We start from the raw sequence: 26458 nt of genomic DNA on the forward strand, positions 1-26458 counted from the left end.
AAGCATCTCACCATATTGGTGAGTCTAATGTAACATATCTTCCAAATAAAACTGCTATTTCAGCACAAGGGAAAAGTTGGAATGCTAGATAAGAAAACTCTTTGGAGTTAAAAGAAAAATCAAGTAATTAAATCACTCTAACTTAACCAATTTTCCCAAGAGAAAGTTTAGTCAACTTTCAACTTTCACTAATTCCACTGTAATCAAACCCTTCAACTTATTACTTATACTAGCCTTCTAGATAGAAAGATTCACCTTTAATGGGCATGCCCTAACATAATATCAGAGCTTAATTTCAGCCAAAATAAGTGAGAAGAGGGTTTAAAAAATTATCATTATAATCATATAGAAACACGTTGAAAAGTATATCTATCACTTTTAGCACAAAGGCTTTAACAGACTGAAAATATATATGTGATTGCTATACAACTTCCACCATAGAAATGAGAATGCTACAGCTGATATTTCTATTAGCTACAAAGAAGCTACTATTTTTATGATGTTTTCTTACTCATCATTTTGTAGACCAACATATCTTGGACTAGGAACAAGCATGACGCGAACATTTTCAAGCTTTCCTTTCACAATGTGCATGAATTGGTCAAGATGACTTGAAGGTGGTTTTGTAGTATAAGTTAAGAAAGCATCATCAAAGTTGATGCACAGAGTCTGAGGTTGGTAATGATTCCCAAAGGCCAAACGTCCCTGAAAACATAAAAGAAATACTAAGTATACCAGCATAGTCAAGTCATTGTTTTTTCTTAGCTGATCTAATAACCAGCATTTTCAAGCAACAACTAATTCCATTATAGCTGTATATGCCATTTAAACCATTCCTTACAATCATCATCAATATTTAAACCAATATTTAAAGGAATCTAAAGATAAGCTTAGAGCAACTTAGGGACTTGTAAATAGTCCTTCAAGTTTAATAAGCATCCAAATACAAAGCTGGTATTAAAACAGTTCATTCACACACTACAGAAATAGGAATTAATTGTGCAGAAAATTGTTTTCTCTTCTTACATGGACTTCGTATTTGCAAAGAAAATAAATACTAAGTTCTATAGGTTAATGTGCCAAACATTAACTCAAACATAATTTACTTACTGTGCTCACATTGACCTTAATTACTGGGATAAGTGATCGCCATGAAGATGTGGGGTCTTGAGATTCTGTTTTTACTTTAACTCTGATAAGAAAAATAAAACTGACATGAAGAAAATCTAAAGGGTATAAAATTAAACTTCCTCATAACACACATCATTAATGCCAGCTTAATTTTCCAAATTCATCTAATGAGTATTCAAGTAAACACAACAATAACCATGTGAAGACATGGTAATATCCCTAAAAGTATCTTGTGGCATGTACTTTTTTATACTATTTTTTTACACGGTATAAAGAAAAACTATCTTTTCATAATAATACTCTAGAGCAGAATATGATATCATTATTATACTGTGATACCCATTATATCATCCCACTCTATAATACAACAAAGTTAAGCAGCCAGGTGGTTTATGCCATCAAAGTATAAAAGCCAGTATTAAATTAATCCTTATCACCTCTGGCCCCTGGTAACCACAATTCCACTCTATTGCTTTGAGTTTAAGATTGGGGGAGAGGAGACCTGTGTTGTTGGTTTCCTTCCTTTTTTTTTTTTTTTTTTTACTTGTCTTACTATGTAGCTGATCTCAAACTCACATTTGTCCTCAAGCCCAGCTGATTTCAATTTTTTTTAACTCCACATATAAACAAGATTATGCTATATTCACCTTTCTAGGCCTGGCTTATTTCATAATATCCATTTTGCTGCAAATCACAATATTTTCCTTTTTTAAAAGCTGAATATTTCATACAATAGAACAATTTTCAGATAAAAAAATATAAATAAACAGAGGATCTGTGTCTAAAACGTAAAAGTAAGTTTAAAATTAAAATGAGCTTCATTTGAAAATAATAGCTTGATTAAAAAAAAATTTAAAATTAAAATGAGCTTCATTTGAAAATAATAGCTTGATTAAAAAATTAAAAATTTTTTAATTTAAGTAACTTTAATTTCTCTAGACTGATGGGGGATATCCTTCTGTAGGCTGTGTGTATATATATGTGTGTGTTTGTGTGTGTGTGTGTGTCTGTGTGTGTGTGTGTGTGTGTGTGTGTGTGTGTGTGTGTGTGTGTGTAAGTTTCTCTTATTTGTTGATGAATAAAGCTGTTTCAGCCAATGGACAGGCAAGATGTAGCCAGGCAGGAAGTATAGGCGGGGCTAGCAGATTAGAAGTCTGAGAAGAGGAACGCAGAGAGTGAGTCTCCAATGAGACACATGTAGCTGCCTAAGGAGTAACAAGCCAGAGCATTATGGGTAAGCCACAGCCTTGTGGTAATACATAGTTTAATAGAAATGGGTTAATAATTAAGAGAGAGCTAGCCAATAAGAAACCTGAACCATCAGCCAAACAGTTTATAATTAATATAATAAACCTCTGTGTGTTTATTTGGGACTAAACGGCTGCAGGACCAGGTGGGACAGAAACTCTGCCATCACTGGACAAGGTATATGAGTCATTTCATTTCCTAATCACTTTCTAATTGTTGCTTATTTTCTAAGACTCATAAAAATTACTACGCATTGAACATCGTGCTGACTCTGTTATTTGATAAATACCTTCTTAAAGATACTTCTGTCTTTCTATAATAGATTTCCTTTGATTTATATGTTCCTATTCTGTCTCTTGCCCTTCCAATAACATATATAAACATAGATAAGTAATACTGATACATATTTTATGGTAATTAGAGCTGATTCTATTTCCTTTGTTAAATTGTTATATATTTAAAGGATACAGATACAGAAAGATTTTAACATATATTTTCAAATAAATAGCAGATCACAAGGTTGGGGATTAGCTCAGTGTTCACTTAGAATGGGCAAAGCCTGGATTTAATACCTAGCACCACCAAAAAAAGCAAGAAAGTCACATTACAACCTGAAGCCACATGATTTTTCAGAAACACAAAGAACACAATAATTACATGTGTACTTCAAATATATAAACATGATATACACTTATGTACACGTATTAAAAGGATAAAAGGCAAATTAATAAGTCTCTATGAATATGGACAACAAGAGATGGCACTTTTTATATAAACTAATCTTGCATTACTTTAATTTTTAAAGGATTATATACCTATATAAAACTAACAGATTAGATCCTGTTTAGGTAAACACTGTTGATGATATTCTAGTAAAAAGTTTAAATATTGGATATTAATAAAATTCAAATTTGACACTGAACCTTTCAATTTTGGATTGAGTTCTTGTTCTTCCATTTTCCCGTGTTTTATCATCATCTTTCTTGGCTGGAATTATAGTTGGTTCCAAACCAAACAACTCTTGAAGGCGACCATAAAGATCCGAACGATTGTAGACATGAAATTCAAAGTCATTAACTGTGATATATAACCTGGTTTCTGCCTTTGGATCTAAAGAAAAAGAAAAAAAGAAAATAAAGAAAAAAAAGAAAAAAAGAATAAATGAATGAAAGCAAGAAAGAGAGTAATGAAAAGAAAGGTTTCAGCCATTCAATCAACTTTTCAAGAATTTTAATCAAAATTTTGTCAAATCTTGTTTCACAGAGCAAAACAAACTTGCTTATAAGAGAGGACCTTTGCTTCTACAGAGGAAGTTACAAGTCATCAGTCTCATGTTACTCACAGCACGAGAAATTTACCTTAGATTTCTTTTGTTCTAAAATAAAACGTTACATTTTTGTAATCTTAGTCTATTTTTCACTTCCATCTAACAGATTCTATTGACTATTCTTTAAAATTGGATAATCAGTTTAAAACAATAACCTTAACTTTTAAAAGTGAGTGAAAACTTACTAACTTTCATTTTAGAAGTAGATGAATCTATAATTTAAAAGAGGTATCTACCCTTCATGAAGACACCAAATTTCACCAAAACTACTTTCTTCATGTTTCTTGCAAAAAAAAAAGTAATGTTGAAACCTGTAAGCAAATATGAATTTTTAACTATCAGAATCCACTACCACTCACATTTTTAATATCATAAACATTTATTTTTCACATAGCAAGCATGTTACTTCAATTAAGGTATTTTTCTCATCATTTTCTAGGATAACTGGGGTAAGGGAGATAAATTCAGTCCTTAAAAAAAAAAAAAAGGTAGTAAAAATAAAGAAAAGTAATATTAACTCCAAATACTAGATAGCTATGAGCTGTATCTTTCCTGTCATTTATGTAGTTCTTTGACCTAGATAGATTCTCTGCTGTTTCTCAAGTTTTACTACATGACTAAGAGTTAAGACAATGCCTAACATTACATCAACAACCAATCCACCATTCTTCCTTACTGCATATCAAAATTTTAAAGCAGACAAACAGGTAATTTTTATTAATATGCATAAAGTATAATTCTTTATGTTAAACCAGTAACTGTAATTACCCATTTTAAACAAGTAAATCAAACTCTTTTATGATTCAGGTTTAAACCTTTGCTTAATAATCAAAAATGATGCACCACAGACTCCAAGGTCAAAGACCAAATGGGCAGCACTAAATGTCTTCCATTTTTCTGAAACAAGACTTAACCAACACCTGATATTTCTACCCAAACCCAACACACAATATTCCTCATCAACAGCAAGTCTGTCTTTTCCATTACTAACGCTCAAAAGTTTTGACTGCTCTTTCATGTCTCAGAGATAATCAGACAATCCTGACAGCTTTTCTTGAAACATTCAGAATCCAACCATTTTCTAATGCTTAGGCTCAAGTCACCATCTCTTTGCACTTATTGTAACAGTCTCCTAACTGGTCCTCTGCTTTTGTTCTGCTCCTCCTCATGCTGTAAGATTATTTAAAACTCAAGATCATCTCATCCCCTATTCCTAAATTTTCTAATCTTCTTATCTCACTCAGAAAAAAATAATTTGGCCATTCAAATATGTAAGTTCTACACTATCTACACTCTTACTGGTAAACCTGCTTTCTACCCCAAACCCAAGTGAATTAGCCTAGTGGTACCGGCAATGAAAAAGGGACAGAAGAACCAAAAAAAAGCTCTCCCTGAGACAGCTGTGTACTCCCTTACTTGCTGAACTGTTCTCTTTAACTCTCCTCTGTTAATGGAGTCTCTCCTGATTTTCCAGGAGCAACTTCACCAAAAAGTACTTCACATTCAACTTGCCCTGCTTTTATATTATTCTTATTACTGTATTTACCTTATTATTTGCTGATTATCTGAATCTCCCCAACATGAATGTAGGAAGCTCAGTGAATGGTGGGGACCATTTTGCTCACTGATGAATTCCTAGTACCTAGAACAATGCTAAACATACAGAAGAGCTCATTTGTATAAGGGGGGAAAAAGCATCTTCCTATAGGTCATACTTCTAGGTAAACAGAAATCTTAGATCATAATGGGCTCTAAAGCCAGGCAGTGATGGTGCATGCCTTTAATCCCAGTACTAGGGAGGCAGAGGCAGGCAGATCTCTGTGAGTTCGAGACCAGCCTGATCTACAAGAGCTAGTTCCAGGACAGCCTCCAAAGCCACGGAGAAAACCTGTCTCAAAAAAAAAAAAAAAAAAAAAAAAAATTGAGCTCTATACTGCTTGGATACTTAATAAGTACAAACATAATAAATATAAGTATAATATTTTAATATTCTCTCTTAGAGCTGTACAGTAGAAATTATTACACAATTCTTCAAGGTCATAAACAGCTGGACTTAAAACACTCTAAGGCACCTTTCAAGTTTAGTTACCCAACAGTTTAGTGATGATCCTTTAGCACAAATGCCCTAACATCATCAGGTTTATACTTTAAAGGCCAATGGATGAGTTACAGAGCCTGGATCTGTCCCTAATGGAATCAACAATGATGAATAAACAAATGAATACCACATAAAATAAAACAGAAATACTCTCAACTTCACCTGAAGAATATGCATAAGATTCTCTCCTTTCAATATAACTGATATGAGGACACAGCTGCATTAATGTATTAAGGATATCAAGGTATAAAGATAAATGTATTAGTTTCTAAATATATTTGACAAGCCTCATAAATACTAAATATACAATACTATATTGTAAGATTTCCCTGATTCTTTCTTTCATATCCTGGTTTTTTACAATGTTTACTATTATCTCTCCTACTAGAATGTGAGCTCCAATACAAGAAATGTTTGTTCATTAAGTTCACTATTGTATCCCTGGGCACCTACCACATGCCTGGATATAGGAAGGAATTCAATTCATATTTAAATCACTGAACAAAAATAATAATGGGTCTAAATTTTAAATAAGACAATAAAATTTAGGCTATATTGAATCATTATTAGCCTACAGATCATCTTTTCCTTCTATAAATCACTTTGAAAAGTATTAAACAGCAAGTTTTTAAAGTTTTAAACAGCACATTTTTACTTCAGTTTTAGAAAAGAGAAGTATTTATTTGAGTTCACATCCTACATTTTTCTGTGTCCTATTATTTCTATTTGTTTTGACTGCATTGACAATATTTCAGCCAGAGTTCTAAAACTAAATCAAATTTCTGATTGATATTCACACTTACACAGCCTGTAGTGCTTCAGGGTCTCTGTCCATGATCCTTTCTATCAATGTAACCACAATTCTACAATTCCCAGAAGTATTCTATACAACCACACTCACTCCATCCTTCATCTCTACCCCAACACACACATAGAGACAAGTGGTCTAAAAGCATATCCACAGAGACAGAGAAACAACATACCTATTAAACAGACAGATACACAAAGATGTACACCACACACAGGTACACTCACATACAGACAATCACTCATATGCACGTACTCTTACAGAGTTATACATGAATGCCTACAACTATTAGCACAATGACAGTATCACCTTCACTGACATAAATACACAGAGCCCACTTGCAAAAGTAGTCCACACAGATCAGAAGGTGAATATCCCCAAGAGGGGTATGTCCACTCAAAGACAGACAAATATCCCTCCAAAACACAGGCAGTCCTTAAAGGAATCTATCTCCACAAACATACATACTCACAAGCAACAGCTTCTTTTATTTAAAAAAAAAAAAATAGGTTGGGGATACTTGTACTGGATTCCCCAAGAACTAGACAAGGAGATGAATACACAGTAGGAGGGATAAAAGTGTGGATCCCCACACATTTTATTAATTATTTATATTTATTAATTATATATGCCTCACTTGCTTCATATGTAAAATGAGAACATCTCTACCAACAGGAATGTTGTATACAATAAATATTAGTTTCCTTAGCAAATCAACATTTTAATATATATATATAACACACACACACACACACACACACACACACACATATATATATATATATATATATATATATATATATATTACATAAAATCACTTGTATATGCATGGACTTTGCACCAATAGATTCAAACAACCATGACTGTAAATATTTTTTAATTATGCCTGTACTAAATAAACACATACAGATTTTTCTCTTTATTCCTTAAACAATACAATGATTATTTACACAGAATGCAAATTGAATCAAGTATTATGAATAAAACAGAAATAAAGTATACAGGAAGAAGGGTATAAGCCATATGCAAAAACATTATATATTTTTGTGTAAAATACTTGAATATTCTTGAATTTCCCTACCCATACAACAAAGAGGGGTGTCCTGAAGCCAATCTTCTGACCATACTGAGGGTGAGCAGTATTTGTTTTTGAGTTAATAGTTTCGAAACAGTTTTTCATTCTGTGATGTGATATAATGTAATACAGTACAATAATTAAAAGCAGTGCACCTGGACTCAACACTTACTATATTCTCAGCTTTAGTCTAAGCAATTTTACTCACATCGTCTCACACAACCCCCAATAGTACTGTAGCAATTGGAGCCCATTACTGAAACCTCAACAACACTGGAAACAAAGTTTCTAAATATTGATGCTTAAACAGAAAATTACCTATCCAGTCATATTAATGTTTGAAAGCAAAATATTTAGCTGTAATAAATTTTATAAGTATTACATCATATAACACTAAAACTTGTAAGCAACAAGGTGACAGAAAAGGTTATCATCCTTTCCACTTCTTAAAATAAGAATCCCTTTTGGGTAAGAAAGATACATGACTAATTATCCAGGTCCACATTCATCTAAACACTATGACATATTAAGATGCAACTGCTCCTGCTAGCTAATTATTTTCTAAAAGAATGACTTAAAATCAATTATCCCAAAACAAAGACTTTTTACAGACATCTATTGCAAATAACTAATTTCATAACTTAGACAATACTGTACACCAAATTCTACAGTTAAAAAGCATTAAATGTCCCTTTTCTTTCTTCTTCTTTTTAAAAAACAATGCTGAACAACCAACAAATTTCAATGCATTCCTGGATAAAATTATTCCAACCAACATCTACAGCACAGAATTTGTGGGTCCTATAGTGATGTGGGTAGGGGAGAGATGCCCCTTCCCTTGTCACCTGTTCCAGGTGGGACAGCGAACCCTGAGGTGGTAAGAGTGGGAGAGTTGTTCCTGCCTCTCACCAGCGGCAGCACTTGTGAGAGTGGGTCCTGATGGTGTAGGTGTGGGAGAGCCAACCCTGAGGGTGTGAAAGTTAGAGAACTGGCCCTGCCCCTTGCTCTTATCTGCAAGGGGTAAACTAACCAGGGCAATGCTGGAGAGCCCCCCATGGTGGTGAGGATGGGGAGAGCTGGCTGGGTGACCAACCCTGCAACTACCCAGACCAGAAGGAGGATTATGAGGTGGTCCATCCCAACATCCACCCCATCTATGGTCTGCTGGAGCATGTGAAGGGTCAGGCCCTACAGACCCAAAGCTGTAAGATTTCCACAACACAGGGAAACAACAGGATATCCAAGAGAAGTCCCAGTGAGGGCCCAGAATCGATAGTGTAGCAGAAACCTAGAGGCCTCAAACCAGACAAATAACTACTTGCAATGAACAGTTGTGAGTAAATATATAAATGAAAGTGTTTACGCATGACTGTGTCACACTACAGCTTCCATGGTGAGTTTGATTTTTTGTTTTTATTCTTTTTTTCTCTTAAATTTTATTTTATGGGGGGAGTGTTCAAGGGCAGAGGATAGATACAAAGTGATGGAGAAATGAATGGGATCTAGAGGATGTAAAACAAAGAATAAATAAAAAATTTAAAAAAAAAAGAATTTGTGGATCTGAACACCACTCTTTTCTTCCAATCAAACAATTCTAATTTCTAATAAAAATCTTGGACCTCCCATGAGGCAGTTTGAAATTCACCACCTTAGCTTCTACTGTTTTTAGGCCCATGCTCCAGCTAGACTAAGATTTCCATCAAGGAATGCAAACCATCTATACAGATTAGATAATTATCAAAGCACATAAATCTATGTAACACGAAAAATAAAAACCCAGAGACAGATATTGGGGTTCAAGCTGATGGTCAGATAAGCAAAGCAGCCAAGCCAGCAGCTCTTACTTCTACCCAGGCTGAAGCAATCCTGCCCAAAACATGGCTAGAGAATAACTGCCAAAACGTGGCTGGAGACCAAAATGTCCCAGAATGAATATCTGCTCCTACATAACTCAAGTGCTGAGATTAAAGGCATGTGATCCCAAGTGCTGAGATCACCTTTGTGTGAGCTATTTCTCTTTTAGATTGGATCAATTTCGTGTAGCTCAGTATGGCCTTGAAATAAAAAGAGATCCATTTGCCTGTCTCCTGAGTCCTGGGATTAAAAGTGTGTGTGTCACCACTGCCTGGCTCTATTGCTTGCTATGGCTACTGTGACTAAAAGTGTGTATTACCACTGCCTGACCTCTATGGCTTGTGGCTAGCTTTGTGTTTTGAACACTCGGGCAAGCTTTGTTAAATCATAAATAATACATCACCACAAATCTGTTCTTACATCAGTAAAAAAAAAAAATAGTATATTAGTTATAAAGTCATACTAGAGAATATAGTCCACTATTATAATATTATATGTTAAGAATAATTACATAATCTAATAGTGCTTGGATTTTGTCAGTGCTAAGTTCCAACTTATTCACTATTCTATGTATCTTACTCTAAAACTCTGATCCCAAATCATGAAAGACTAATAATATGTATATACTGAACAGTGCATTCTACCTTGCTATTTCACATGTCTTTACTTTTGACAGGTATGATTATGAGTACACTGCTAAGAACATCAACTTCCATAATAGAGAATATATAATAAGCTCACAGCTAGCATTAACTCACTAGTGAAAAGTGGGACTCTTTCCTCTAAGACTCAGTGAACACAAGAATATCCACCCTCATGTCTTTTCAAAATTGTTGTGGTTCCTTGTGCAAGCAATAAGCCAAGAGAAATAAGTGAGGCATCAATAGGAAAGGAAGACATTAAACTGTTGTTTTCTGACAATATGATCTTGTTATAAAATCCTCAACATTTCACCAAAAACTCTTAAAACTGAAAAAGAAAACTCAGCAAAGTTACAAGATTGAAGATAATCAATATACAAAAATCATTAACATTTCTCCACACCAATAGAAAGTTTTCAAGAAAACAATCTCAACAAGTTACCAGAAATAAAAATACAACGTATTTACATTTAAATTAACAAAAGGAGTTAAAGTCCTAGACACCTAAAAATGCAAAACATGAAGAGGAAAGAAGCTGAATATCAAAAGAAAATGTATTTCATATTCATGGGTTAGATGAATACTGTTAAAATTTCACTAATGAAAATCATCTACAGAGTCAATGTAATCCCTTCAAAATTATTACAGTATCATTTTTCACAGCAGTTCTGATTTGAATGAGAATGGACCCCATACGCTCATAAAGTTGAATACTTGGTCATCAGAGAGGAGCACTATTTAAAAGGATTAGGAAGTAGACCTTGTTGGAGAAAGTATGTCACTGGCTTTGAGGTTTCAAAAAAGCTCATTCCAAGCCCAGAGCCCCTCTCTTCCTGCTACCTGCAGATCTGGATATAGAACTCTCAGCTACTACTCAAGTACCATGTCTGCCTGCATACCACCATGCTTCCTACCATGACAGTAATGGACTAAACCTCTGAAACTGTAAGCCAGCCCCAATTAAATGTTTTTCTTTTTAAGAGTTGTCATGGTCTTGGTGTGTTTTTTCACAACACTGTGTTGTGAAACACAACAGTGTTTCAGAACACTGGTCAAGCTAACCCCCAAAGACAAAATAATCCTAAAGTTCATGTGGAACTACAGAAGAACTCAAATTGCCAAGGAAATCATGAGGACAAAAACAAAGTTAGAGATAGTTCACATATTCAATGTTAAACTATATACAGTGATGCCACTAAAATAGCACAATACTGGTATAAAAGGAGACACACAGAGCAATAGAATACAAGAGTCTATTAATGAGCCCAAGAACCTACAGTAAACTGATTTTCAACAAAAGTGACAAAAAAAACATGCTGACAACTATAAATCCACATGCAGAAATTCATCTCAAAACCATATATAAAAATCAATTGAAAGTGGTCTGAAGACTTGTAAAACCCCAAATCATAAAACTACTAGGGAAAAAAATAATAACAGAATAATAACTAAATACCACCCTGGGTCCAGATACTGATATTTAAACATGACCCTAAAACACAGGTAAAAAAGACCAATGAGATTATGTCAACATAAAGTATATTCATTACAAAGGAAAGAATTAACAGAAGGTACAAACTATTCATTGAGAGCAAATGTTTTCAAACCACATAACTGATAAAGAAGTCTTCTGATAAAGACTGTACACAAAATATATAAGGAACTCAAACTACTCTATAGAGAGAACTGGGTAAAAAACGAAGAGCAGACCTAATATTTCTCAAAAGAAACCATATGAATGCTAATAGACAAGTAATTAATACCACTAATCAAATGAGGCGTGGTGACACATACTTATAATTCCAGCTACTAGAAAGGCTGAAGCACAGAATCTCTTCTGTCCATCAAGTTGAGACCAGGCTGGGTAACAGCAAGTATGAACAAAGAGAAGCCGAAGAATATGGATGTCTAATAAAGATTAGAGTGCTGGGAGGCCATTTTAGTCAGAATATGGTTTGGTCCATATATTCAACAGATGCTAGCAACATGGGTAGAGAGCATGCTGAGGACATGACTAGATAATAATGTCAAAATGGATTAATTTAAGTGACATATAAGAGCTTTACAATGCCAAGTTATTAAAAATTACCTACATTGTGAAACATTTATTACATATAAAGGAAAATTACAATTAAATACCTTTGAAATATATAAAAAGAAAAACTTACCATGCTGTTTCTGCTTTGGGTTATACATTTTCCACCACCGAAAAATAATAAATCCATCTTGAATCCTGAGGGAAGGCAGATTACAAAAAAAAAAACAAATTTACCAAACTCATTTTTTAAATCCAAGCTGACCTCAAACTTTCTGTGAAGCCAAAGATGACCTTGACCTTCTTTCAGATCATCCTGTCTCCACCTCCAAGTTGGGATGAAAGGAATTTGCCACCACACCCAGCTTTAATTAACTCATTCTTGTTTCATCATCTTTCAGTGAAAAAAAAAACTGCCTAACTCCAAATTAAGAAGGAATCTTTATTTAATTGATAAAAATTGTACAGATTTATAATGTATAACATATGCTACAATATATTTACAGGAAAAAGTACAGAAAAAATTATAATTTAAGTAACATTTTTAAGTATAAAACTTATATTTAAAAAGTCAAATCTTAAAGAGGGTGTTAATAAACTCAGGGAAAAATTTCTAAGATACTCCTTCCTACTTAACAATGACCTATGGCTTCATACCTTAAAAATATACACTCTCAGTTTTATAACTATTATTTTTACTTTGAGTTAGAAATAATTATAGGGTACCACAGAAGCTATTCCCCAGTTTTAAATGAAGTATAAGCAATGCCAAATCATAGTACCTCTCAATTAACCCAAAATTTCTTCTAAGTCACAAATTTTGAAAAAACATAAAAGTACAGTTTTTCTTCAATGCTTACAGAAAACACTTTAATCATATTATTGTTTCCTATTATATTCAGATTAGTTTTACATTCTCACAGCAAGATTACAGTTGCGAACATATGCTCAATACTAGCATGCTGATGTTGAATAAAGAGCAAATTGATGAGTACTACCAATATTCCTGAAACTTATTTCATGTAACAACCATTGAAATGCTCAGTTAACTCAATGGTTCAATTTTCCATCTACAAATCAAATGAAATTTGTTTTTACAAACTGCTAGCTAAGAAAAATTTTGCTGACCTAAATAAACAATTTTAAATGTTACTGAATAAGCAACTTTTGGTTACGGCTTATATGAATAAAGAAGTCATATTAAATAAAACCATATTAAGAACATTTTATAATTCACATTTGTTTGGGTTTCTTCATTTTTACCTAATAGACATGTCTTCTGTGATGTAATATATTTCACGAACCATGACTTTGCCAGAAAGAACAGAGAAAGAGAAGGAACCTGTTACAGAGAAAAGACAATGGTAACTACAGTAACTCTTTAAATGCACAGTAGAGCATTTAGAGATTAGGCTAATTTTAGCCTTTAAATTAATAATTAATCTTTTTCCATTCCCTTCTCCATATACTTACAAGTTTTATAAACCTCTCATCTTTTTTTCCTAATGAAACAAAAAGGGCCAAAAATATCACTATGGACGAAACTACTAAATAACCATTTATATAAGTGCTCCATATGGGTAAATCCTTTAATTACAAACAGCCACTGCATATACACAAACAATATCTAATTCACCATTTTCTCCATTACTCTGTCTGCATCAGCCATTTCACACAATGTATGCTACAAAGAAGATTTACTTGTGCTCATTAAGAAGTATCTGAAGATGAAGAAAGCTGGAGAGGCTCTATCCAGCCACCTCCTCCCATACAACCCAATAACTATTGAGCTTCCCAAAAACATGGCTTCCTAATGCAAACTCCCATCCTCTTGCAAAATTTCTCCTGATAGTAAGAAACTGACTAAAACTGGCCACAAAATGAAACACACAAAATTATCTCAACTTACAGATTTTTTTAAGTACCAACTTTATAAAAGGAGGGGAGCCTATATTAAATATTCAAATTCAAGACTAACTCTAAGGAAATTCAATTTAAGTATTTTAAGTTTCTCAAATATTTTTATAAGCATCTTTTCTTAAGAAAAAAAAAAAGCCAAAAGTTACTATAGAAACACTTTAAGCAATGAGAATAAGGTAAAAGTAACCAAATGATAGTTCATTACTATCTAATGGATGTTACAAGAAAGGCCAGAAGGACTACTTCAAACTCATGAGCAAAAAATAATGTTCTAAAACTACTATTTGTTTACAAAATATAAACTCATAATATATTATCTCATGATAATATGAAAGAAAGAAATACAGTGTTATACACACTTACCAATATGGATATAGCCATGCTTATATAATCTGTTCAGGACCAGTGTTAAAATGAGACCAACATTCCGAGAATTATAGTATGTGAGATAAATAATCCATCCACAAGACAAAATGGTAGCTGTTGAGAGGAAAAACAAATCAAAGATTTACTTCCATATAGTAATCTGTACTCTGACAATTTAACACTTGCAATTTTAAAATCATAGGTTTTTTCTCTCTTACATAACTTTTTTTCTTCAGTTATTTCCCTAAATAAATAGAATTTTAAAATGGAGATTCTCATCAGATTAAAGTGCAATGCTTCAAGAACTTGAAAGGTATTGCTCCATGCCTCTGCCTTCAGTTTTGGTTAAGAGAAAAAATAAATAAATAACCAATTATTCTAACAGGTTTTGCCTTTACATGTAAATTAGTGCCTCACTCTCACAGGCTTCAACATACTTTCTTTGTTCTGTATACTATTCTACTCCCTCTTCTCTGTCATGATTCCCAAATTTGTCCTTCCATTGGTATTCTATAAATCCTGCATGTTCCATTTGTACTCTTACTAGTTCACCTTGATTATTTTCTAAATATTCTAACTCTGTCTTAAAGCCCTGGGATTCAATTTTCACTTGATCTATTTTATTAGTGAGGTTTTTTTCCTAAGTCTTTTATTTTGATTTATTGACATTTTCATTTCCAAAATTTCAAACTGACTTATTTAGCACTTGTCTCTATTGAATTCTTCTTTCTCTCACTGAGCATTCTTATATTATTCTTTTGACTTCCATGAGACTTCATATAATTTGCTCTCAATGGAGTCTATTACTATGTAATTAGGAATTTTCAAGTGCCTAGTGCAGCCTTGCTTATCTATCTATTTATTTATTTATTTATTTTCATTTCTGTGTTGGGATTTAAGCATCTGGGATGAGTCACTGGCTGGACTTTTTAATCACCCACATTTTTTTTAGTGCAAATATATGCAGCGTTCAAGTGGAACTAAGTTAAAATATGGTTAAGTTGTCTTTTTCCCCCATTGGACTTGACTCATCTCTGAGAGCAAACCACTACTAACTTCAGGATGAGTCTATTATGAAAGCAGAATAATCTTCAATTAAAATAATTGCCCCAAACCTAATAATTTTGGATGAGTACAAAAACACAATATGCAACAAGATATTAGTGACTAAGAACAGTGATGGAGAGAAAGAAAAACTAGTGATTAATATTAGACTAGCACACACTTAACTAGTCATAAAAGTTGTCATCTACAAAATTTGTATTTTTTAAACACCCTGTTCGTGAATACACAAAAAACATTGTTTTGATAATGAATTGCCCTTTTCTTTTAAATGTAATAACTACTTTCTAAGTAAGGAAAAAGTAATGTGTAGCAGCTTAAGATGTGACCTAGCAACATCAGAGTAGGATCTTCACTTCAAAATAATGCTACAGAGTTTTTAAAAACAAAGCAGGAGCTTAATTTTATTTTATTTTTTGGCTTTTATTAATAATTTATAGTAGTTTCTTTTGTCAAAAAGAAAATATAGAACTCCAAGTCTAAATTGTAATTCAATCCTACCTACATATTATGAAGCACCATTATTCCTTCGGTGTATGTGTCACCTTTACCCATATTCCAGCCTTATAGCAGATGGCATCACATCATAAGAGAGGCAAAAACATGCACTTAGGAAAAATTGCTATGTAATCCATGCTATTATTAAAATGGGAAAATTAAAGCCTATCTTCATTAAACTGCTTTAGGCATTGAAACAAGACATGTAAACTTCCTACTGTACCCAGTATTCCAAAGATATTGAAAAAAATAAATATCAGTATGCCTCCTTTCCCTTTCTACCCTTCCTAATTTCCCTTCTACATTTCAAGTTCCTACATAAAAATCCAACTCAAACAGCACAATTTCACATCAATTTATGCAGCAGTAACAGCCTTCAACAATCTCTTTTCACTAGTATTATTTTTATACTTCTTCCTTTTCTCCTTCATATTCACTCACTCATTTCTTCTCTCCCCCTTCTTACAATTTAATTATTCATTGTTTTAAACTATTTGTATGTACTTAGAAAACTTCTAGACCATTATACAAAAAGTTATAAATAGCATAAACCACCACCATCCCCCCAACTAGGAAATAAAGAAATTAAAATGAAGAATGAAATATATATTATCTCACTATAAAATATATTTACCATGAACATGTATTATGTTTGTAATAAAAAACGTTTGTGTATGTGTTGGAGTAGGGATAGGAAAGGTAATTTAAAACAGGAAAAATAAGCTCAACACAATCAATGTCTTTTCTCTCCCCCACCTCTTATAAACCAGATAACTAAGCAGCCTAAGAAAAAGAGAAACAATATAGAGCAGTTTCCAGAAAAAATATTCAAAAGACATATATAAAGTCACCTTTCCTAATAATAAATGAATGCTACTGTAGCATTCCAGGATGAGTCAACTACTGCCTAAAATTGTATAATTGTTAATGCATAACAAAATATTTTTAAAAATATATTCTACTTACCAACAAGAAGCCAAACAACATTGGAATTGTGTTCTGTAAGAAAATCTTCTAATTGAGTGATACTGGGGACAATGCTGTCATTCTTCCTTTGATCCATTACTGATGTTTTTCCAGAACATCTAAAAGCCTAAAAGAGATCAACAGTTAAACTAGAATCAAAGATTCAAAAAACTCCAATAGAACTCATGCAAAGGAGTAAAAGGTGAATTAACAAGAGTTTTTAAGTCACTTTCTATTTCTTTCACTGAGCATGCAAACAAATAAGAAATGAAATGTGTACATATTTCTATCTAAATAGAAAACCATGATTCACATTAGTAATGCCTTGATTTTATCAATCAAGGTAGGCAAATCTGTGGGATTTAGAGGCCTACATATGGTCTACATAGCAAGTTCCAGGGTAGCCAGGGTTACACAGGATACTCGGTCTCAAAAAAATTTAAAAAAAGAGTAGTCACTAAGAGAGACTACTTTAATAAGGAGTATTAATCATCTATGTAATTATTCATCTAGATTTTTTCCCAAAAGTTAGCATTTAATATTTTATGTATATATTAAATAAATTTTTATAATTTTCACTACCTCTGTGTATTCTCCAATATTTAACAGGATAATAACCTTCCTAGTCAAGTTCACTCTAGGTAGCATGTGAAAATTACATGATCTCTTACCATCACATGTTTGGGACAAATTATAATGTCAAACTAAACAGAAATGGCCAATTGGGTAGACAATTACGTATATGTACTGGTTTGAATAAGATGGTCCCATAAACTCATATATCTGAATGGTTAGTTACCAGGGAGTGAGATTAGAAGGATTAGGAGACTTATTGAAGAAGTGTGTCACTGGGGTCAGACTTTGAGGTGTCAAAAGCCCATGCCAGGCCCAGTGTTCCTCCCTCTCTGCCTGTGGATCAGGATGTAGCTCTCAAGTACTTTTCCAGCACCATGCCTGCCATGCCTGTGACCATGTTCCCTACTATGATGATAATGGGCTAAGCCTCTGAAACTGTAAATAAGACCCCAATTAAATGGTTCTTTTTATAAAAGCTGCTTTGGTTATGGTTGTCTCTTCACAGCGACAGAACAATGACTAAGACAGTATGTATATCCACATACACAGACAGGCAAGTAGAATGATTATGGTTATTTTTTATATATAAACAATGAATTAAAAAATAAGAAATAAAGTTCTTATGTTATAATAAAAAAGGTATTTCCCTTTTAGCACAGTATTAATACAAACAACCCAATCCACTTACAACAAAAAGTATACAGTTATAAAACAAATAAAAAAAAAACCCAAAGAAAAAGGGGGTAAGGAATCATAAACAGAACTATATCATTAGTATTCCTTTTGACCAAGTAGCACAGTTAAGTTTGGAGAAAAAAATTATAGTAAAACTTTTCAGGACACACAAAGAATGTATGAGGACAAGTTTTTCATTGAAATTCAATGAATACAACTTGTCAATTTTCCACATGTATATTTTGTTTGTTCACCATGACTCTCTATACACACCACACACACACACACACACACACACACACATACACACACACACACACACACACACACACACACACGTGTAGGAAATTTTAGTAAAACATAAAGAAGCAAACAAAACATCTCTTAAAAGTAAAAGGAGGCATGTTAACAGTAGACAGTGACAATACCATGAAATGGCAAAAAAGCTAGAGAAAACAATGTAATGTTTTTATTTTTACATTTTTCCCACTGTGAAAAAACTGAGTAATACATGTTTTCATAAATCTCAAAGCAATGAAAGATCTGTCAATCATCCAAGCACTGAAATACCTGTCAATCACCAGCCTAAATTTTAGAAGGAAGGGGGGGTTGCTTTATAACCCATGAACACTCTCTTTTGTCCTTTTTTGTTCAGCACCTTTTTATTTAAATGGAAGAAACACTTTGAAAAGACGCATAGTTAAAAGAAAAAAATGAGAATCACATTTGATAGCCAATACTGAAAGAAAAACAAGGAGAAAAAGAAGTCCAAGAACATATCTAGCCAGACCCTGTAACTCCTGTAACTAGTATATTAACATAATTAATATTAAAATAATTACTCCTATAATCTCAATTCCTCAGATAGCTAAGCCTGGAGAATCACAGTAAAATCCATACCAAAAAGTAGATTTAAATAAATATCCACATGTTTCATAACGAATTATATCTTAGAGATGTCAAATGAATATATACTGAAGGAGACAAGGCTAATTGAGAGATATGTTCTGGCATTCAAGTCCCCACACAAAAAGGTAATTTGTTTTTAATCAAACCCAAAAGGTGGGACCTATCCACAAAAGAACCTAGAATACTCATCCAAAATCACCACCATCTACCACTACAACAACTCATTATTCTTATCAAAGGAATGAAGAGGGTGTTGAAGATGCAAAGGTATAAATCTGTAGGATCATTATCTACCAACATTCCCCCCAACATAAAGATGAATGTAAAACATTTAAGAAAAATCGTCAAATTAAAAATCCAATGTTAAAAACACATCTTGAGCAAGTACAGAAGACCTTTGTGGTAGTGTGAATGAGAATGACCTCCATAGGCTCATATGTCTAAATACTTGGTTCCCAGTTGGTAGAATTATTTGGGAACTATTAGGAGGTGTGGCTTTGTTGAAGGAAGTATGTTACTGGGGGTAGGTTTTGTGGTTTCAAAAAACTCATCATTGCCAATGTGCACCTCTCTGCTTCCCACTGTGGATCAATGCGCTCAGCTGCTGCTCTAACCACCTGTTACCATACCTTTGCCCTGCCATCATAAACAACCCTCTGGAACCATAAGCCAAATTAAACTTTTTCTTTTATAAGTTGCCTTGGTCATGGTGTCTTTATCACAGCAATGGAAAAGAAACTAATAAAGCAGTTGATACCAGGAAGTGGGCTATTATGCTGTGACAGGCCTGACTGTGCTGTCTTTGTTGTTGTTTTGGGGAAATGTGGAAGACTTTGGGATTTTGGATTAGAAAAGCAGTTGAATGCTGTAAAATGAGCTTAAGAAGCCGCCCTAGCAGGGGCTTAGAAGACAGAAGTACTGAGAACAATGTAGACTATGGAAGCCCAGCTCAAGAGGGTTCAGATGGGAACAATATTAGCAACTAGACTACAGGCCATTTTTGTGATATTTTAGCAAAGAATATAACTGCCTTCTATCCTTGTCTTAAAACTTTGCCTGAGATGAAATTGAAAAGTAACAGAATAATTTGACAGTGAAGATCTTAAGACAGCCTAATATTGACTCTGTCACATGGTTATAAGCAATCACTCTTATGCACACACATCTACAATAAATAAGAGCAAGTAGAGTAAATGGAAATATAAAATGTACAGCTTGAAGAGAAAAAGAACACCAGGAAATTTAGTTTTGGAAGCAAGCCTTGTTCTAAAAGAAGTTAAGATCAAGGCTAGGCCTGATATGCACTGGAATAAAGGGAGATGTACACTAAGGGAAAGACCCCAGCCAACTAAGCCTCCAACTTGAAAAGAAAAGGTTTAAGGAATTTAGAAGCAACAACAAACTAAAGCTGCAGTAAATGTGAAGCCAGGCTCCATCCCAAGTGAGCAGCAGAACTTGGCAGTGTTTTCCACATGGTTCTAGCTTTAGAGTCATGAAGGATAAAGAGTAAAGAGGTTATAGAATCTTTCTCGGTGGTTAAGGACAGCAAGAAAAATGAAGTCTGAGTTGTGTTGGAGACCCTAAGATGTTAGAGATGTCAGAGCCATAGTATATCTGCCAAGAGAGCAAATACGGGGAGTGAAATCAGACTAAGAATGAGACATACGTTGCAGGCAGAAAAGCTGGAAGGAAAGAACCATCTAAGTCCTTTGACATCAGACATGGGGCTCAGGGGTTTTCCCTGTTGGGGTTCTGTCTTTCTTTTGGGTCAGTATTTCACTACTATGTCCCAATTCTTCCCCCTTTAGAATGGCAATCCATATTCTAAACTATTGTCTATTGAAAGTACTTAATTTGCTGTTTGATTTTATAAGGGCTTACAATGAAGAGATTGTCTTGAATCTCAGCCGAGACTTTAAACTTTAGATTTTTCAATAGTATTGAGACTGAAAGACTGGGGATTCTTGAAGATGGACTAAAATTTGCAATATGATATGGCCAAAAGTCAGTGGAGGCCCAGGAGTGAAATGTGATGGTTTGAATGAGAATATGACCTCTATCAGCTCATGTTTGATTATCTGCTCCTAGTTGGTGAAACTGTTTGGGAAGATTTAGGAAGTATAACCTTGGCTTAGGTATGTCACTGGGGGTAGGCTTTAATGTTTCAAAAACTAGTGTCATTCTTAGTGTGCTCTCTGCCTCCTGCTCATGAATCAAGATGTAAACTCTTAGCTGCTGCTCCAGACATATGGCACCAGGCCGTTGCTCCACATAGACACCAACCCTCTAGAACCATAAGCCAAATTAAGTTGCCGTGGTCATGGTGTCTTATCACAGCAAAAGGAAAGAAACTAATAAAGCCTTTGAGTAGGAAGAGGATCAAGGCAACAGGGTATCCACAGGAACTAGGGTTAAACAGTTCAGTTACACCTCATGGTACAACAACTGCTTAATGAAGAGGAGCTGGAAACTAATGTAAGAACCCACTGAACAATCTTCATACTGTAAATGATTCAGGAGAAACAAAAGTGGTTCCTTCCTCTTCTTCTATCATCCTCAACAGTTCAATCTATTACCAGAAGCTCAAAATGATGCCTCTTATATAATAGTCTATAAATACCTACTAAATGAAGTAAATTGCTTTTAAACATGTTTATCCTTGCTTTATTCTCTTTAGAACCCAAAGGAAGGAAGGGAGGGAGGGAGGGAGGGAGGGAGGGAGGGAGGGGAAGCGAGAGAAAGAGAGAGAGTGAGAGAGAGAGAGAAAGAAAGAAAGAAAGAAAGAAAGAAAGAAAGAAAGAAAGAAAGAAAGACAGACAGACAGACATTTTTAAGTTTGGTAGTTGTAGCAAGCCTACACTAAAAAGCTGAGACAGTCTAGCTCCAGGCAAGCCTTGACTTTGGAGACCCAGGCTCAAAAAACAAACTACTACAATGATCACACACACACACACACACACACACACACACATACACACACACACACACACACACACACACACACACACACACACTACTCTCTTTTTTAAACCTTTTATACACATGAGCAGATAATAGCACAAGCAAAAGACAAGCTTATACTGGAACTTGGTAATGAAGCAAGGGATTTCTTCTGTCAATGTAAAAGCTAAGCACTTGACTTAATTATCAATCATGTATCAGCAGTCCAAAATTCAGGCAAAATGATTTAGAGGTAGAGGATGTACTGAACCACAACTGTAGCATAAAGTCTCTATCTGGTCTTTAATAAGAAATTCATTTTTTTAATCTTAGGCAAAAATACTTACACAAGGTATTTTTTCAAACTTCAATGCTGTTTATCTTTCCTCTTCTGAAGGCCCTTCTATAGCGTTTCATCTTAACAAGTCTGAAAAGCACAGCATATTAACCAATTATAAAAGGTATCCTAACTTTGTTAGCAGGGGTAACCCTTTCGAATTAAATTATTTAAACAAACCAGAAAACTCTTAGGTATTGGTCCAATATTACACTCCCTTGTAACAAGAACTCCTAGATCTCAAATAAAACTAAACTTTTCAAAAACACTCTACACAGGAAAAGAATATGACACAGGAGTCAGGACACTGATCGTCAAGTTCTACCTTTAAGGCACACTTGAAAGTGCGACCTTGAGAGTTTTTCTATTGGCACAGAGTCTTTGCTAGAAAGAAGTGTACCTTGGTTTCCTTTCTACTCTGGGCACCTGGCACACTTTTTATCAAATGACAATCGCCTTGCAAACAACAAGACATTTGGGCGATTGGGTGGCATGTTGACCAAGGGACTATAAAGAATTGAAAATGCCGGGTTGAAACAGTTCTGTTTCAAGGTTTCTCATCTACAAAGTGTGAATAGGCTTGACCTAATAGTACTGGTACTAATTCTACTAACCAATGTTGATAAGTCAAATGTTCTGACTAACTCATCCACTTTTATACTTGTCAGAGTAAATCTGCCTCATTGTCATGCATGGGATGAAAACAGCAACACGAAACCATCTGAAACCTACTCTCCCAGTTCCAGAACCCATGACTTCCTCAGAGGAAATTTACAGGCACCCCACTGTCAACACAGGAACCAGTGGGGCGAGGAAGGAAGATAACTAGTGCTCCCCGGAAGGAGGATAACCCTTCTGGACCTTCGTCTGGCCAGAAAAGTGTCCACTGAGGTGTGCCCTACTGGAGGAGACTTACCGAGGCAGGGAAGCTGGGCCGTCCCGGGAGGCCCTGCCCGCCCCGCCTGGTCCGCGCGCGCCCGTAACCCCGGCACCCGGCTGTCAGGGCCTGCTAGGCCTCGACCGCAACCCCCGACCTTCGACCCCGTGCCAGGCCCGCGCCACAGCCGCGACCTCGCAAACCTCCCGGAGGGACTCGCCCGGAAAGGCACTGCCCACCTCACGACCGGCCAGCCCTCACCGCACGCAGCCTCAAGAGCTCCTCTCACCTGACAGCGCCGCAGCCCCGAGCCGGACCTCTTTCGATGCCGACACCCTCAGCCTGCGCAGGTCCGGCTCCGCCAGCAGCCTCGGATGCCCATGGGGCGGAGGAGCAGAGCCCGGCAGGAGCGGAGGCCAGCGGCACTGCGGCTACGTCAACCGGCGGCGTCGCACGTCAGGGCGTCAGAGCCTCAGGGCACGCCACTCTGGCCCCGCCCAAGAACCGTATGGGCCCCACCCCTCACTGGCGGGGGCGGAGCAGAAAAGACCGTCAGGGCAGAGGGGCGGGGCCGGGGACAGAGCCGGGGGCTGAAGGACCGGGTTTAGGTTCCCGGGTTAAGAACTGGGATGATGGGCAGAGCCTGAGCTGAGTGACCAAACCAAGGACTCAACGCAAGACCTGTCCTTAAGGGCAGGTCCTGGGCAAAGAAACTGTGCCTGGACAAGGGACACAGCCTGAGCGGAGGGTTGGGGCAGTGTCCACAGGGCGGAGCCTGGTGTGAGGAGCACAGGTCTCTGAAGATTTGAAAACTGCCTTGCTCCAGGTTCAGAGTGGGGAGGTAAACACCGGGGATATTAGTGTAGTCAACATAGGGAAAGAAGGCCAAAAATGTCAGAGTCAGTTTGCTGTATGGTGTGAAATGAGTTCTCACAGAAGATGTATTTGAGTGTGTGAAACACTGACACAGTAAATCAACATTATTATTCTAATAATGAAAGTGGTTCTCGCTCACCACACTGAAAATGATTTAGCAAGTGAGCAAAGGCTAACAACTTTCCGTTAGGACACTTAACCTGAATGTTTCTTAAGCACAGTGTAAAGTATAATGTTAAACAGCCTTTGGTGAGTGGAAGATTTTAGAATGCTTGGAGCAGAGTAAAAAGTGCTCATAAGACAACTAGAAACGGAAACAGCAAGAGCAAACTGTTGAGCAGAACTTGTTTATCCTCCCTAAGTTCTGCAAAGAATATTCTTATCCTCGTTTTTCTCCAATTCACAAACTGAAAAGCTAAGGTTTATAGTTGAACTCATTCTAGAAAGCTAGGATTTGAACCCAAGCACCATGGTTTCCAGTTCATTCTTTACACTACCTGTCAATATCTAAGCCTCTCTTTCTGAGAGATCAGGTTGCAGGGAAAAAGAGCCAGCCAAAGAAACACACCCTGATCAGAGCCAAAGAAACACACTTTGGCTCTGCAACCAGAACCAAAGAAATGTACAGTGACCCTGATTCCAGTGAGACACACTTTAAAGAAACACACTTTATCCCTGGAATCAGAGAAATACACCTGACCATAAAATTATAGCCAAAAGACTAAACGGAAAGAAACATACCTTGGCCATGAAACCAGAGCCAAATCTGACCCTAAACCTGTGCAGAAAACCAACCAATCCCTGATCATGAGATCTAGCCATTCAGAGCTCAGGGGCTGAAATCTGACCAATTCCCATACTGGAAAGTTCCCTGGAAGAACTCCTCCCCTAAGAAGCTTTATATAAACCCTGTGCCTGTTCAACTTGTGGCTGTCAGACTTCCCAGCTGTCCTCTGCCACCCTGGTAGAGGGCAGACACTCTCCTGGATTCTTCCCTCCCAATAAATCTCTTGAATGAGGTTTGGGTGAGACCTTCTTTTTCCGGAATGGAGCAGAGGAGAGAAGTAACAATTTTTGACTAGAGCCAGAGCTGAACAGAGAGAGCCAAACAGGGTTATAACACTTTCGCTGAGGACCCCTTCCCCTTGCTAAGTGGAGTTGTTACACTCCAGGGACCTGAGGCGATCTGTACCAGTTTCTCTAGGAAAGCCTTCTCCTGCTGGAGCAGAGCTGTTATACTGGGGAAGATTTTCCCTGGAGCAGGGCTGTAAGCTGCTACACTTACTGTGACCTGTGGTATTCTTTGGCTCCCCAGAGTGCCAGAATACCTTTCCATCCAAGCTGTAACACTCAGTATTCTTTGGCTCCTGAGTGCCAAACTCCTTGTCCATCCCATCCAAGCTGCTGCAATGATTACACAGGTCACCTTAACATTTCTACAAGGGGGTGGTGTGTCTACTCTTCAACAGATATGAAGCCAGACTGCAAGAATGCAAGAAAATTAAAACAAAAACAAATGAGGTACTGCAATTAATTGTTATTGAATATAAGGAAATCGAGGTCCAAACAGAAAAATCATCTCAGCACAAGTTCTTTGAACTAGAAGTGACCTAGATATGATCCAGTTTCCCCCAAACAAAACTAAACTGAAACTAAATTACTCCAGAGATAAGAGGAAGATTTTAGAATAGCAAGGAGAAAGAGAGGCAGATTTCCTCTACAGTGGACACATGTGCCTCGTCTTTCTTCCCATCCCTATGACTGAGAGCCAACCTGTAACTACAGGTGTATATGAGATGACATCATCAAGATCAATTACTTATTTTAGAGCCTTTCAATTGGAAAGGCCTATAACCCTATGAAGACAATTAAACTGACAGTTCATGTGGCTCACTACATTTACATAGCAATGCTTCCTGTCTTCCCTAAGGTTTCTCTTGCTTTCACTTTCCACTAACATGTCACTAAGATGGAGATGGCAAAGAAATTGCCTCCAGCAAATGTAATGTGATCTTCTCTAGCTGAGCATCCCAGCACATTGGAAGCTGAGGCAGCAGCATATTGGGTTTGAGACCAATGGAAAAATCCTGAGCTAGCCAGGACTACATCAAAAGACCGTATCTCAAACGGTCAACAGCAAAAAGAATTTCATGACAAAAGCCATCTAATGATGTTTTATGTTATAACATTTTACTTGGAAATCATGACCACTTTACATGAAGTTGCAAAGATGCAAAAT

At 35.9% G+C, this 26458-nt stretch overlaps 1 protein-coding gene across 10 annotated transcripts in view; it reads right to left on the reverse strand.

Moving 5' to 3' along the window:
* LOC100752965 (KIAA1109 ortholog) overlaps positions 1-23771 on the reverse strand; it is a 197168-nt gene extending 173397 nt beyond the window's left edge. For all 10 annotated transcript variants that reach the window (XR_004771991.1, XR_004771990.1, XM_035451565.1 and 7 more), the window contains exons 1-9: positions 23633-23771; positions 22477-22556; positions 17030-17156; positions 14501-14617; positions 13481-13559; positions 12351-12415; positions 3303-3489; positions 1111-1192; positions 512-705 (exon numbers count right to left, since the gene is read on the reverse strand). Coding sequence is in view for 8 of the 10 variants with exons in the window: in XM_035451565.1 (XP_035307456.1) it covers positions 512-705; positions 1111-1192; positions 3303-3489; positions 12351-12415; positions 13481-13559; positions 14501-14617; positions 17030-17126 (821 nt within the window). In the remaining 2 variants the exon portion in view is untranslated. The remainder of the gene's footprint in view (positions 1-511; positions 706-1110; positions 1193-3302; positions 3490-12350; positions 12416-13480; positions 13560-14500; positions 14618-17029; positions 17157-22476; positions 22557-23632) is intronic.
* Between the last annotated feature and the right edge of the window lie 2687 nt (positions 23772-26458).

This window comes from Cricetulus griseus (assembly GCF_003668045.3).
Source record: "Cricetulus griseus strain 17A/GY chromosome 1 unlocalized genomic scaffold, alternate assembly CriGri-PICRH-1.0 chr1_0, whole genome shotgun sequence".
Taxonomy (NCBI): Eukaryota; Metazoa; Chordata; class Mammalia; order Rodentia; family Cricetidae; genus Cricetulus; species Cricetulus griseus.